Source organism: Marmota marmota, unplaced genomic scaffold, assembly GCF_001458135.2.
Source record: "Marmota marmota marmota unplaced genomic scaffold, marMar, whole genome shotgun sequence".
NCBI classification, from domain to species: domain Eukaryota; kingdom Metazoa; phylum Chordata; class Mammalia; order Rodentia; family Sciuridae; genus Marmota; species Marmota marmota.
Window position 1 is genome coordinate 8,208,259 of NW_025999853.1, and position 13,228 is coordinate 8,221,486.

At 43.4% G+C, this 13,228-nt stretch overlaps 1 protein-coding gene across 1 annotated transcript in view; it reads left to right on the plus strand.

Moving 5' to 3' along the window:
• The window catches only part of LOC107139954 (putative tetratricopeptide repeat protein 41), an 84,434-nt gene extending 72,786 nt beyond the window's left edge, over window positions 1-11,648 (plus strand). The window contains 2 exon segments of the mRNA XM_015482838.2: window positions 10,350-10,479; window positions 10,568-11,648. Coding sequence (XP_015338324.1) covers window positions 10,350-10,479; window positions 10,568-11,231 — 794 coding nt within the window. The 3' untranslated portion in view covers window positions 11,232-11,648.
• Window positions 11,649-13,228: the final 1,580 nt, after the last annotated feature.

Genomic DNA, 13,228 nt, shown 5'->3' on the forward strand with positions numbered 1-13,228 from the left:
ATTATGCTATTTCTCAATGGGACAGAAAAAGAGGACAATGGTGTGGGATCCAATCCTGTCAGGTGCGTCGGCGTCCGACTTCAGTCTTCCTTCCTGGGATGTGAGTAGTTAAGGGAAGCTCTTAGGCCAGAGGTAATCTGTGTCTTCTTTGGCCAGTCAGGACTTTAAGCAGATAAGGGGACTTCGCAGAAAGCCTGGCCTTGTGTTTGGGGGTTGTGAGGGAGAAGCAGGACAAGGCCCGAGGGACCTTGACAGCCTGCTTCCTCAGCGGTCCCAGCTGAGGGAAGCGGAGCTTGTTTCCATGTTAGGGCAGCCTTTGAGCATTGCTGTGGAGGGACCCCGAGAGGGGGAGCCTTCCTTCTAGGACACTGCCAGGCATTGGAGTGCCAGACCTCACCTTCAGCTGCCTTGGTTCCTATTTGGCCCTGTAGCCTGTGAGCTTATTTTGCAAATAGTGACCATTCTGTGGCTTCTGTCATTTTGCCTGGAGTGTTGCTGTCAACCTGGGGAATGGGGAGAGTGGAGAGTTGACGGGAGACGGCCAACAGTGCCAGGACAGGAGCTGAGACAGCCTCACCCAGCTGGAGGTGGGTGGGCAGCCAGGAGGTGGTCAGGGCTGAGGCCCACAGGCAGAGCTTTTCATCCTGTCCTTGACTGAGTGGGTTACTGTGTGTCCAACAGAGGCCTCTGTTGGACATGGGCAGCTGGGCAGGGTGGCGCCCTGGCTTGCTGGTTGCTAACCTTGGGTAGCTTCCCTTATTTCAATATGCTCCCCAGGGAATCTCATTTTATGTAAATGCCACAGCTAGAAATATTTTGAGACATTGTCAGGGGTCCTGATGTCTGGTTGCCACTGGGCACAATTTATATTTTAACCTGAACAAGCAATTTTCAAATTAGTGGGAATTTTGCCCCCAGTACAAAAGTCTAGAGAAACTTCATTTTTGCAGTGGGGTGGGGGACGGGAGTGCTACTGTCATGCAGAGGGCGGAGGCCTGGGAGGCCTCTGAACATTTTCCAGTGCCCCGGGCACCCCCACCACAAAATAGAACTAGTCCTAAGTGTCAGCAGTGCCCGGCTGAAAAACCTAATCTAAACCAGCCACTTCCTCCAGCCTGTGTGCTCATCGTTTGTTTTGGTTTCACCCGAGTCACTTACTGAAGAGGAAAAAGGACTAAAATACCTGCTATCTGCAGTGAAAGAATATTTTCAGTGCCTAGATTTAGGAATGCGTGAGCATGCATGGACACGTACAAACTGTTCTTCCAAAAGGTTTCCAGGCTGAGTGCGTGAGCATTTTATTTACAAACAGAAAATGTAGATGCAAAAATAGAGAAAATTTATGGAAAAAGACCTAGTTTATTCTGGTTGCTTCATATACTGTTACATAACAGTTTTGGTTTCTAGTCTATGATGGAAGATGGAAGTAGAACACTGTTCACTTACTTTCAGAGAAGATAACATCTGTAATAGTAGCAATTGCAGTGATTCTATGACTTCTTAAGTCTTTAGAAAAAGTTTCAAATTTACCAGGTGCAGTGGTGCATGCCTGTAATCCCAGGAACTTCAGAGGCTACGGAAGGAGGATTGCAAATTTGAGGCCAGCAAGGGCAATTTAGCAAGACTCTGTCTCAAAAATAAGAAAGTTAAAAAAAAAAAAAAAGGTGGAGAATGTAGCTCAGAGGTAGAGCACCCTTGGGTTCAGTCCCCAGTATCACCAAGGGGAAAAACAAATTCAGATTTGTGGTCAGTTTTCAACAGGGCTATTTATTTATTTAATGATGCTGGGGATTGAACCCAGGGCCTCACACATGCTAAAGTGCTCTATCACTGAGCTCCATTCCCCAGTTCCAATCAAGTGTTTTTCTGTAAGGAGTCATTTCTTGCTACCATTTGGCAGTGGTGGTATTCCTTTCTTGCTGCCTTGTCTCCTACTGTTGAAGTTGATTGGTTTGATGTAAGATGCACTCTGACTCGCAGGAACACTGTAAATGATTAAGACCATTAGTGGGAGGGTCTTGTGCTTTTGCTTTATGTAGTGATGATAAGGTCAGACTAGTATCTTCAGTGCATGATGACACCAGTGTTGGGAGGGAAAGTGGACTGTTTGAATCAGTTGTCCTTCAATATATGAGAACTTTTTCTTCTTCTTCTTTTTTTGGTACTAGGGATTGAACCCACTAAATCCCCATCCTTTTTATTTTTGAGTCAGAGTCTCACCAAGTTGGTTAGGCTGGCCTTGAACTTTTGATCCTCTTGTCTCAGCCTCCTGACTTGCTGGGAACTCGGGTGTGCACCATATGCCCAGATATAACAGGCATTTTTAACTTTCCTGCCTTTTATGGAAATTTCCTATCTAAATGGAAATGGGCCTGAGTGAACTCCATAAAAGAAGAAGTAAGCCAGAACCTCCTGTGGTTGGGCCTCCTGATCATCCATCATTTTAAAAGAAGTTCTGTAGACCCTGGTAAAACTGTTCCTGAACATGATTCATCAGAGCAGCTCTCTTTGAAGTCAAGGGCTGTGCTAACGGGGGAGGGGAAGGACTGGGGGCAGGGGATTATCCTGCAAACCTTTATTTATACCTTTATTTTATACACTGTAATGCATGACAGAATTATAAGGTTCTATTATTTTACCTGACTAGTTTGTAGATTGGGGTACTTTGGGAGAATGATTCACCCCATAAAGAAAAAAAAACCCCACCTCTAAACCCCCGCCTTCTTCCTTGAAGCACAGAGGGGCGCTGCCCCTGTGGATGTGGATGGCGGCTCCATTGCTAATCAGTGTTTGCATCCAAGTTGGTGACTTTGGATGTGGGAGGGAGGGCTAAGGTACAAAAGTGCTGTTTGTTTCATTTGTCACCTTTGTTATCTTGTCACCCTTGTGGGGCAGATCATCCTTGGGTGCTCTGCAGGGCATCTACCTGTCACTTTTGAAGTGTTTCCTGGGTCCCCCACAGTGACGTTTATGAATGTCATGTGGCCTATATTTTAATTCCAATTATCTCAAACATATCCTTTAAATTTGGTGAAAGTCTGTTGTCTTTTTTGGACGCAGTGACAGATGGAAAGCTAGGCTCCCCACTCAGGGTCTGTACCAAGTGTTCTGCAGGAGAACTCCTGCCTTCGAGCAGTTTATCGTTTTGTTATGAGGCGAGACAAACGTATTACAAAAAATAAAGCACACTAAGGACTTAAAGCAATGTTTGGTTGGAGAGGTCAGAAGTGGGTTTTGGAGCCAGGTGCAGTGGCTTGCCTGTAATCCCATGGATTCAGGAGGCTGAGGCAGGAGGATTGCAAGTTCAAGACCAACCTCAGCAACTTAGCAAGGTCCTAAGGACTTAGCAAGACCCTGACTCAAAATAAAACATTAAAAAAGCGTTGGGGATATGAGTCCGTGGTTACATTGCTCTGGGTTCAATCTCTGGTACCAGAAAAGAAAAAAAAAATCAGAAGTGGGTTTTGATTTTAGATTGGCCATAAATAGTTGTGTGAACCTCTGGCAAGTTCCAACCTTTCTGGCCCAGGGTCGCCAGTCTCTGGGTCTCAATCTGTAAAATGAGGTATTGAGTTATTTAAGTAACTCAATCTCCATCAGAGTTACTATTCTATGTTTAAATATAAAGGAAGACAGTCCGATCAGGGGCAGGAGGCTTTTCAAGGATCATCTCTTGAGAGGGGCCCTTAAGGAAGTGGAGGGTATAAGTTGTCAGAGAAAAGGCAACACTTATATGTGGGGGACTGCTGGGCCCTGAGGGGAATAGACAAGGCGTGGAGGAGACATCCAGAGCCATCAGGAAGGGCGTCAAGGTGAGGGTTGAGGGGAGTGAAGAAGCAGGAGCACAGGCAGTTTGAGGGGCGAGTCCAGGTGGTGTACCCACTGAAGTGGTACAGATGGGAGGAGTGGGACTATGAGGTTGCAGGTATAATTTTGTGGACTGGACCTACTGTGCTTACCCCCTATGCTTTCTTTTAAAAGCAATTTAACCCTGCCTGGCTTATGTCAAGAGGCCATGCTACATTCCTCTGCAAACAGCCTGCTATCTGCAGGAGAAATGCAGGCCTGAAGACCCCTCCCTGCCCATAGGAACACAAGTCATCCCAAAGAGGGCACTGTTGTGACGTTTATACAGTCCTGAAAATCCCAGGGCCCAGGGAGAAGATAATTGCAAGCAAAATCCACCAATCATAAAATCTATAAGAGCAAGAACTGGATTTTCTTTTCTTTTTTCTTTTAAAATATTTTTTAGTTGTCAATGGGCATTTATTTATTTGTTTATTTATACGTGGTGCTGAGAATTGAACCCAGTGCCTCACACATGCTAGGCCAGCACTCTACCACTGAGTCACAACCCCAGCCCGAACTTGGATCTTTAGTATGTTATGAAAATAGTAAAATCTCCCCTCCATGGGGTAAGACCATGTGCAATGGAGACTTGAAAGTCCGATGCAATCCTGCTGCCAAAAGTCAAAATCGAGAGCTGGACCTGGGCAGGACTCTCTGGAAACTTCCCTGGGATTCCCAGTAAAAGTGGAGGGCAGAGGGGAATGCTGTCCCTTTCCTCTCTGGAAGGATCCATTCTCTCCCTCTCTCCTTTAAGAGCATCCCCCTTTCCCTTTTCCTATCTCTTCTAATAAACTCCTGCTTGCTACTCTGTGTGACTTGGACAAAATCCTTCTTGCAGGGTTGTAAGGACTGGCGCCTGAGAACCTGGTGGCTACTTAAGTTCTGCAGGCTGGTCTTGCTCTGCAGCAGAGGGAATCTTGTCCTGTGGGCAAGTGGAGAGGAGGCTGAAGAAGGCTGGGGCCAGTGATCCTCTCATGGCTCCTTTTGTTTAGGATATAGTTTTGGAAACTCTTCAAATTATTTTGAGCTCATCAAGGCTGCCTAGTCTGTCTACTCGTCACAGGGAAGAATTCCCTGTCCATCTTATGTAACTTCACTGCCATCTTTTTTATCCCCCTACACACTTTATTTTCTTTCTTGCTTTTTTTTCTTTTCTTTTCCTTCCTTCCTTCCTTCCTCCCTCCCTCCCTTCCTTCCTTCCTTTTCTTTCTTTTCTCCTCCCCTCCCCTTCCCCTCTCGTCTTTTTTAAAACTGGGGATTAAAACCAGAGGTACTTTTACCACTGAGCCATATCCCCAGCCCTTTATATTTTTTCATTTTGAGATGGGGTCTTGCCCATTGCTTAGGGCCTCACTAAGTTGTTGAGGTTGGCCTTGAACTTGCAAAACTTCTGCCTCAGCCTCAAGTTGCTGGGATTACAGGCATGTGCCACTGTGCCCAGCACCCTAACCACTTTCTCTTCTCTTATCTAACTTTGTTTTTCTTCGTAGTACTTCACATAGTAAATTACAACCTAAAATTAGATATTTATATGATGATGATGATGATGATCTGCTGATTTATATTCTCCATCATGGTGTACTTGGCTTTTAGGACAGGAGCTGTCACATAGTAGGTGCTCAATGAACATTTGCTGAGGGAATGAATGATGGAGGAAATACTTAGCTAATTCTGATTTGCCTTCTTATTTTGGTAAAGCAAGTATAATTATTAAGGGCATTTGAAAGTTAATATCTTCTTGTACTCTTATAGAATTTACTCAATCATTCATTAATTCATTCAACAAATATTTGCTGCACCTTTTAGGTGATAGTCTATTTTAGTTGCTGTAGAGATGGCAGCAAAAAGGACAGATGGAAACCAACATTGCCTTCATTGGATTCATGTTAGGGGAGACGACTGTCAGACAACTAAATACAAAATTGTTTAACTGCGATTGTAGCAAGTGTTATTATGGAGATGATAGTTGGAACACTAAATATCCAATGGCTTAAGTGCAGTTGGGACAGTGCCATCATGAGAAAATACAAGTGCTCTCAGGAAACCTTCATGTCTTTGGTGGAGGGGGACAGGTGGGGGACACTTCTCAGGAAGCATTGCTAAAAAACTGAATGTGCAGGATGAGACTTTGCTCACCAGGTAAAAATAGGGCAGAGGGAAGAGTCCTCCAGGCAGCAGGAACTGGACGTTCAAGACTGGAAGGAGCTGAAGAGGCCTGTGCACCCGGAGTGCTGGAGCAGTGTGGTGGGGGACAGCAGGGGAGGATGGGAGAGGAGTGGGGTGGATCCCAGGCCTCCTGGACCAGGCAGGATTTGGACTGTTACCATAGGAGTGACTGAAAGCCAGTGCAAGGCTTTTGCAGAGCAAGTGGAAACCCAGAGTCGTTCCCCCAGCATGGACTTCACATTGCCAATACAGTAAGTAGTCCAAGTGATCTTGGGAACCCGGAGGCATGAAGGAGCGTGAGGGACACTTCAACACTGATTTTCTGTGTCTTTCCATGGTGTGTGTTTTGAGTTCTCTGCAGACTGAATTCCCAGGGGCAGGCAGGCGTCTTATCACTTATTCTTCCTATCCCCAAAGCCTTGGAATAGTGCGGACTGCTCGATCAACGCAGGCAGGCTAAGGCAGCGGGTGAAGCAGGCGCCTTCTTGGGATCCACACTGCTTGCCTTGGGCTGCCCAACAGAAACCTGGCTCTACTCCAGGCCCCCAGCACCCAAGGAAACGGCACAAACTGTACTTTTAGCCTGTGGAAAAGAGGATCCGAGTTGACTTTCCAGATTTCATTTTAGATTACAAGTTAACAATGATATTTGTTAGCGTGAATGTCCTGGCACTTTCTCTTAGTCTTTTACTAGTACAGTTGATCAACAGGTAAGATACAGCGTACTTCCACTGAGAACAGTGGGCTTCAAGGAATTTTTGAGAGTTAAGATTTTAAATTGTAACAAGATTTTTGTGCAGGAGATTATAATAAGCATGTATTAAAATGGAGGGTTTGTAAGAGAGTAACAAATTCTAAATTTTGGCACTTATTCTTTTTTTTTTTCTTTTGGTACTGGGGATTGAACTCAAGAGCACTCAACCACTGAACCACATCCCCACCCTATTTTGTATTTTATTTATAGACAGGGTGTCACTGAGTTGCTTTTAGCGCCTTGCTTTTTGCTGAGGCTGGCTTTGAACTCATCATCCTCCTGCCTCAGCCTCCTGAATTTTGGCATTTATTCTTAAATGAACTAACTCTCTCTCTCTCTCTCTCTCTCTCTCTCTCTCTCTCTCTCTCTCAGTCTTCTGAAATTTTATTGGCACTGAAATAGAACATGGGTTGAGCATTTTTGTTTTATTTTTTTAATGAGCTCTCTTTTTGTTTAGCATATCCTTCATAGCTCATCCCCTCACAACTTTGATCCAGTTCCCAGTAGAAACCTTGACATAATAAAACTGTTAATCCTAGTGATTTTGGTAGGAATCCTGACTTGAAAAGAGGGCTTTTGTGATTTATGTTCCATGCTATCCCTGGCACAGAGCAATCTTACTGCTTCCCTTCTTTGATAAGTGTTTTAAATCTGCCTATTGAGAAACGATTTTAGGGGGAGAAAGGGACAGAAATGTGGCTTTTCATATTCTGTTCTGTCACGCAGAGTGTTCTGAACTGAATTGTTTATTTTGGATGCAGCATGGTAGATGAACATTATGTTACTTCCCTGTCCTTGGAATTCTTTTAAAAAAGAAATGCCAACCATCTCAGTCAAGTTTAGAAGGAGGAAATTAAACAAAGGCACCGGTGGGTGACTCTCAATGGGGTGAGTCAGTCCCTTTTCATCATTTAATTTAAAAACGCTCAACTCAGCCAGAACCCTCTTTTCTATAGCAGTTGGTCCCTCAATCACAAAGTAGGTAAGTAATAAATACAAAACTTACAATTTAATTTTAACTTAGATATAAATGCCCCCTGCTGCCTTTAAATGTCAAATCAATTCTCTTTTGTGGGCCCTCTGGAATTAAACATCATCTTTTTCAAAACACATTACTCACAATTTCTAGTTCTGGTTGCTGCAGAGTGAGAACAATTGTGAAGCATCTATGCGCAGGATCCTTCCACAATGCTGCTTTATTTCCCCTCAATCTTTTATGGTTGTCTTGCCCACTCATATTTAAAGAAAATTGTTTTAGCAGCTCATGGCATTGAGTCTTTCCAAAGTATTTAGTCTGATTTTTCAGAAAAAAAAAACAACTCCTTTCACTTCACATGCATATCTTATTAGTATTTTACTTAATTTAATTGCCTAATTAGACTAATGAGCCCAGCTGACTCTGGGTCATCTAGAACCCAGCTGTTGGGAACAGGTGTACAAGTAGCAAAAAGCCTAGCAGCTCAGGGTGAGGGAGAGTATGTTTTAAAAGAGGAAGTAGAGGGCCCTAGTTGATTAAGCAAGCCAGTTTACTCCGTCAACAGAGCTTCCTTTTACTTGTTATGTAGGCTCAATTCTTTTCAATGTGTTGTAAGTTTGTAAATGCTATTTATAGCAGAAAAATGTTAAATAGCCCTCAAAAGCTTAGTGTTAGGGTCTGTAAACAAGTCAGGATGGCGCCTGGCATTTTGCCAGAGGGAGTGGTTTGTGAAGTAACTCCAGCGAGCCATTAAGTGTGGAGATTTCTTATTGGTTGACTGCTGTATCTAGTTTATGTTAATTAAGATAAGCTGTGTATAATGTATATATACCCCTCCTGTCCTACAATAAACGGCTCCCACTCCTGCTGTATCAATGTACACAAGTTGCTCATCACCCCCCGGTTATTTTGCTGCAGCCGGACTGCGGCAGCTTAGATAACTTTTAACACTGGAAAGGGACTCTAGAGATCACACTGACTTAATTTGAAGTTGAGGAAATAGCAGATATAGACCATATGACTTACCCCAGTATATTTGATCAGATAATTTTGTGAATTTGAGATTATATCACTGAGGCTCACAATGACCAGGTGATATCCTCAAACCTCAAAACTACTAAGTAGGAGACTTAGGGCTAGGGATCCAGTCCTCTGAGTCCAAATCCCAAGCCTTTACCACCATCTGTGGGCTGTTGAAGTTTGGCAACTCACTGGGGAGACAGGCACATAAAGATGGCTGCGATCCAATGGGCTGTGCACTGTGACAGACACTGGCGAGGGCGTGGGGAAGCACATGAGGGGCAATCAGGAAGACCTTCTAGATAGTGACTTGACTGTGAGTCCTGACTAGTGCCTGATGAAGGTCAAGAAGAGTGTTTTAACCAAGAAGGATCAGCATGAACAAAGGCAAGGAAAAATGAATCAGGTTATATGAAACTCTGGAATGGGGAGGTTTGCAGGTGACATTGGAGAAATAGGGAAGCCCAGGGCATGGAAAATCTTGTCTACCATGCTCCAGGGGTTGACAGGGGAGCTGCTAGAGGACTCTGAGAACAGATTTTCAAGAGAGTTAGAGACCATCTCTTGTATTCCCATCCACAACTCAAATTTCAGGGGATTTTTTTTTTTTTTTAATTTAAACCTGTTGAGAGGTTTTAAGACTGATTAAACAAACAAAAACTCCACTGTATAACCTTCACCTATATTCACCATTTTTTTTTTTTTTTTTGTACCAGGGATTGAACTCAGGGGCACTTGACCACTGAGCCACATCCCCAGCCCTTTTTGTATTTTATTTAGAGACAGAGTCTCACTGAGTTGCTTAGCACCTCACTTTTGCTGAGGCTGGCTTTGACCTCGAGATTCTCCTGTCTCAGCCTCCAAAGCTGCTGGGATTACAGGCATGCACCACTGTGCCCCGCTTCACCAATTTGTTAACATTTTGCTACATTTGCATTTTTAAAATACACACACACACACACACATACATACACACAGTTCCCCCACACATCTGAAAGTTTCAAGCATAACACTTTTATCTCTACATACTTTAGCATGTGTCTTCTGGGTACAAAGACATTCCCCTACATAGCCATGATATAATAATCAAATCCAGGAAATTTGACTACTACATAAGGCTTTTATCTACTCTATAGTCCATATCCATATTTCCCATGTATCCTAGTACTGTCCTTTATAGCTGCTTACTTTTTTTTTTTAAAATATTTAGTTGTAGATGAACACACAGTATCTTTATTTATTTTTATGGGGTGCCGAGGATCAAACCCAGTGCCTCACAACATGCTAGGCAAGTGCTTTACCACTGAGCTACAGCCCAGCCCCCATAGCTGCTTACTTTTTGATACAGAATTATATATATTTGCTGGGGAGGAAGAAACCCACGGCCTTGTGCATTTTTAGGCAAGTGCTCTATCATTGAGCCATATCACCAGCTTCTTATTACATCTTTATGATTATTACCAGGTTAAATGGTTTTGGCAGAATATTACCACAGGTAACATTCCAATTCTACCTAAGATAAATTTTTCGAAATCTTTTTAAAAATTTAAAAAAATTCTAATATTCTTATTTTTACATATCCAGCAGGTTATTTATTGACAAGTGACTCTTGTCATCATGTCATGATTGAGGCAATAGGCTATTTGTACAGGTCACTTGATTTAAGGGAGACCTATCTGGGACCTTCTCATTCATCCATCCATGGAATCATGCAGTGAGTTTGTTTCACATTTCATAAATAAATATACTTCTGATTATTAACATTATGTAGTGACCTCTTGACAACTTTTGATCTTTTGCAGCCTTCTGAAGGAAATTGAGCGGACCCGCAGTAGGAGATTTTGGCCTCTAGGCATGTTACAGCAATCTCCTGAGGATTCTAAGAATGGCTCCTTATTATGGGAACACCTGCTTAAATTAGACTACCACAGTGCTCAGAGTTCTGACACAGTAAGCTCTGTGATGTGCATCAATGCAGCTAAGTTAACAAGGGCTAAGAGCTTGCAGTTAGCACCACATCAGATTTCGGATAAATCAAAGTATGCTATAAGGAAAAAGATCTCCAGTCCCATTATTTGTATTTCTGCTGGGAAAAAGACCCAAGAGAAGGCACAGAATAATGTCGAAAGATGGAATAGCCCAAGAAAGGAAGCATCAAAGAAAAAGAAAGATTATACCGTAGAGGTTTTACCTTTGGGTAAAAAGAGTGGCTTAGTAAAGCTTTCAAAGCAGAGGATTTTGTCTGATGAAGGTACGAGTGGTGAAGGCCATGTCACTACAATTTACCATTCTCCCCTACTAGGGCCATTTACCACAAATGATTCCTGGCACTCCATGTCTGAGCTCATATCAGAAAAGTGGCTTTTTCATAATCCAGATTACAACTGGACTCCTCCAAAGAGTATTTTGAAGAGAAAATCTCAAGCAGAAACAAAATCTTTGAAGAACTCAACTAATAAGGAATAAAAACAAACCAAAACAAAACATTGTGGGTTCTTTGTGTAATCTTTTCCCACTTAAGTACTTTTAATTGTATATTTTCTTCTAAGAAACTTAGGATTAATAATAATCAAGGCCTAGAGATTTGATTTTTTTTAAACCCCTTGAAATATTTTAACTAATTTTAACTGAAAGAACAGTTTTTAAGTGATTTATATTTCTATGGTATTGATCTCATATTGATCTCACAGGGTCCCATATCTAAAAATATAGAAGCAATGTTATTAAAGTTCTAATTGTGATATTTTCACATTGCTATAGTTTACTCATTTTGAATTTATGGATTTTTCATCTAAACAAAATTTGTAATTGCTATCATCATACCTTTTTATCAAACTTAAGTAAAGTATTCCAGTTTATACATTAAAAACAGAGTTTAAAGTACTGAGCCCATGGATTTGTTATATTTATTTTGAGCATTTTATTCGCCTCCATTTTATCAGCGATTTGTAAAACATTAACCAGTAACTGGCCCCTTCACTCCTATCAAACAAATAAAACCTACCTACAGAGTTAGGAAGCATCTGGAAGGGGGCTTAGCTTTGTGACTTTAGGCAATTTATTTTACCTCTTTTAGCTTCTGTTTGATTATTTGTAAAATGAAATTATGGCACGTATTTCTCAAGATTACTGAGGGGAATGCATGCGAGAAGGCAGAGAACATCTTCGGTTAATGGCAGTTATTATTGTCACTAACTCCGTAGAGGTTTTACCTTTTTCCATGAAACATCTCCCCATTCCATCAGCCCTCTTGTGAGCATACACTAAGGCCTTGGTTTTTCTTTTTTTTTTTTTTTTAAATTTTTTATTGTGGGTTGTTCAAAACATTACAAATTTCTTGACATATCATATTCCACACTTTGATTCAAGTGGGTTATGAACTCCCACCTTCACCCCATACACAGATTGCAGAATCACATCAGTTACACATCCACTGATTTACATATTGCCATACTAGTGTCTGTTGTGCTCCGCTGCCTTTCCCATCCTCCCCCTCCCCCCTCCCCACCTCTCCCCTCCCCTCCCCTCCTCTCTCTCTACCCCCTCCACTGTATAACCCTGAGGGTCTCCTTCCATTACCATGCAATTTCCCTTCTCTCTCCCTTTCCCTCCCACCTCTCATCCCTGTTAAATGTTAGCCTTGGTTTTTCTTAAACTGTGCCCCACCTATTTCACATATGGTAGTGTAGTACCGTCTCCCTGGCAGAGTGCCAGCCTTGAGTTTTCTCCCCTTCCCCCAGCCCCTAGCGTCTGGCTTAGTGGTCACATGGGTAGCTTGGGAAATCCAGGGAAGTCCAGGGCGACACAGGTCTGTTCTGCAGGAGCCGAGTCTTGAGTCAGTCCACGTAGAAACGCACCTGGTGGGGAGGTTACGGTTTATTGGGCTTCTGTGGAACCACAAGGCACTGAACAGGTGCAGCTAAGCCCAGAAGCAGAGCAGGCATTAGGATGTAAGCGTGGGCTGGAGCTGGATGATGTGTCCAGAGGACCTCTCTCTAAGTGCAAATCTAGGGTGAGGCACCGGCCTTCCAGGCCAAGCATCCTCAGGGCAATGGGGTGCCCTTCAAACGTAGGGATTTAAGGGGCTGGAATGTGTGGGGCCTCTGGCCAGCCACCCCTTAAAGGGCGGGCCTGGATGGATCCAAGCTGGGAATGAGGGCTTGTCCTCGGTGGCCTCCACGATCTAAGGGCGGTCTAGACTTAAGAGGCCAAGAAGGCGGAGGAAGGTCACCTTCAGGACAGGGACAGAGCAGATGGGGGTGGGGGTTACACTATCCGTATAGCTAGATTTGGGGGACCTCCACAGAAGGCAGGAAGGAGGTGCAGTGGAGCGCGGCCGGCAGCACTGGGGTCCTATCTCGTGGCCCGGGGTCGGCGACGAGTCATCACCTTTCATGTGGCCTCCACACCACTGCTCGGCCACCTCCACACGCCGCAGGGTCAGGAAGTGACCGTGGCAGGCT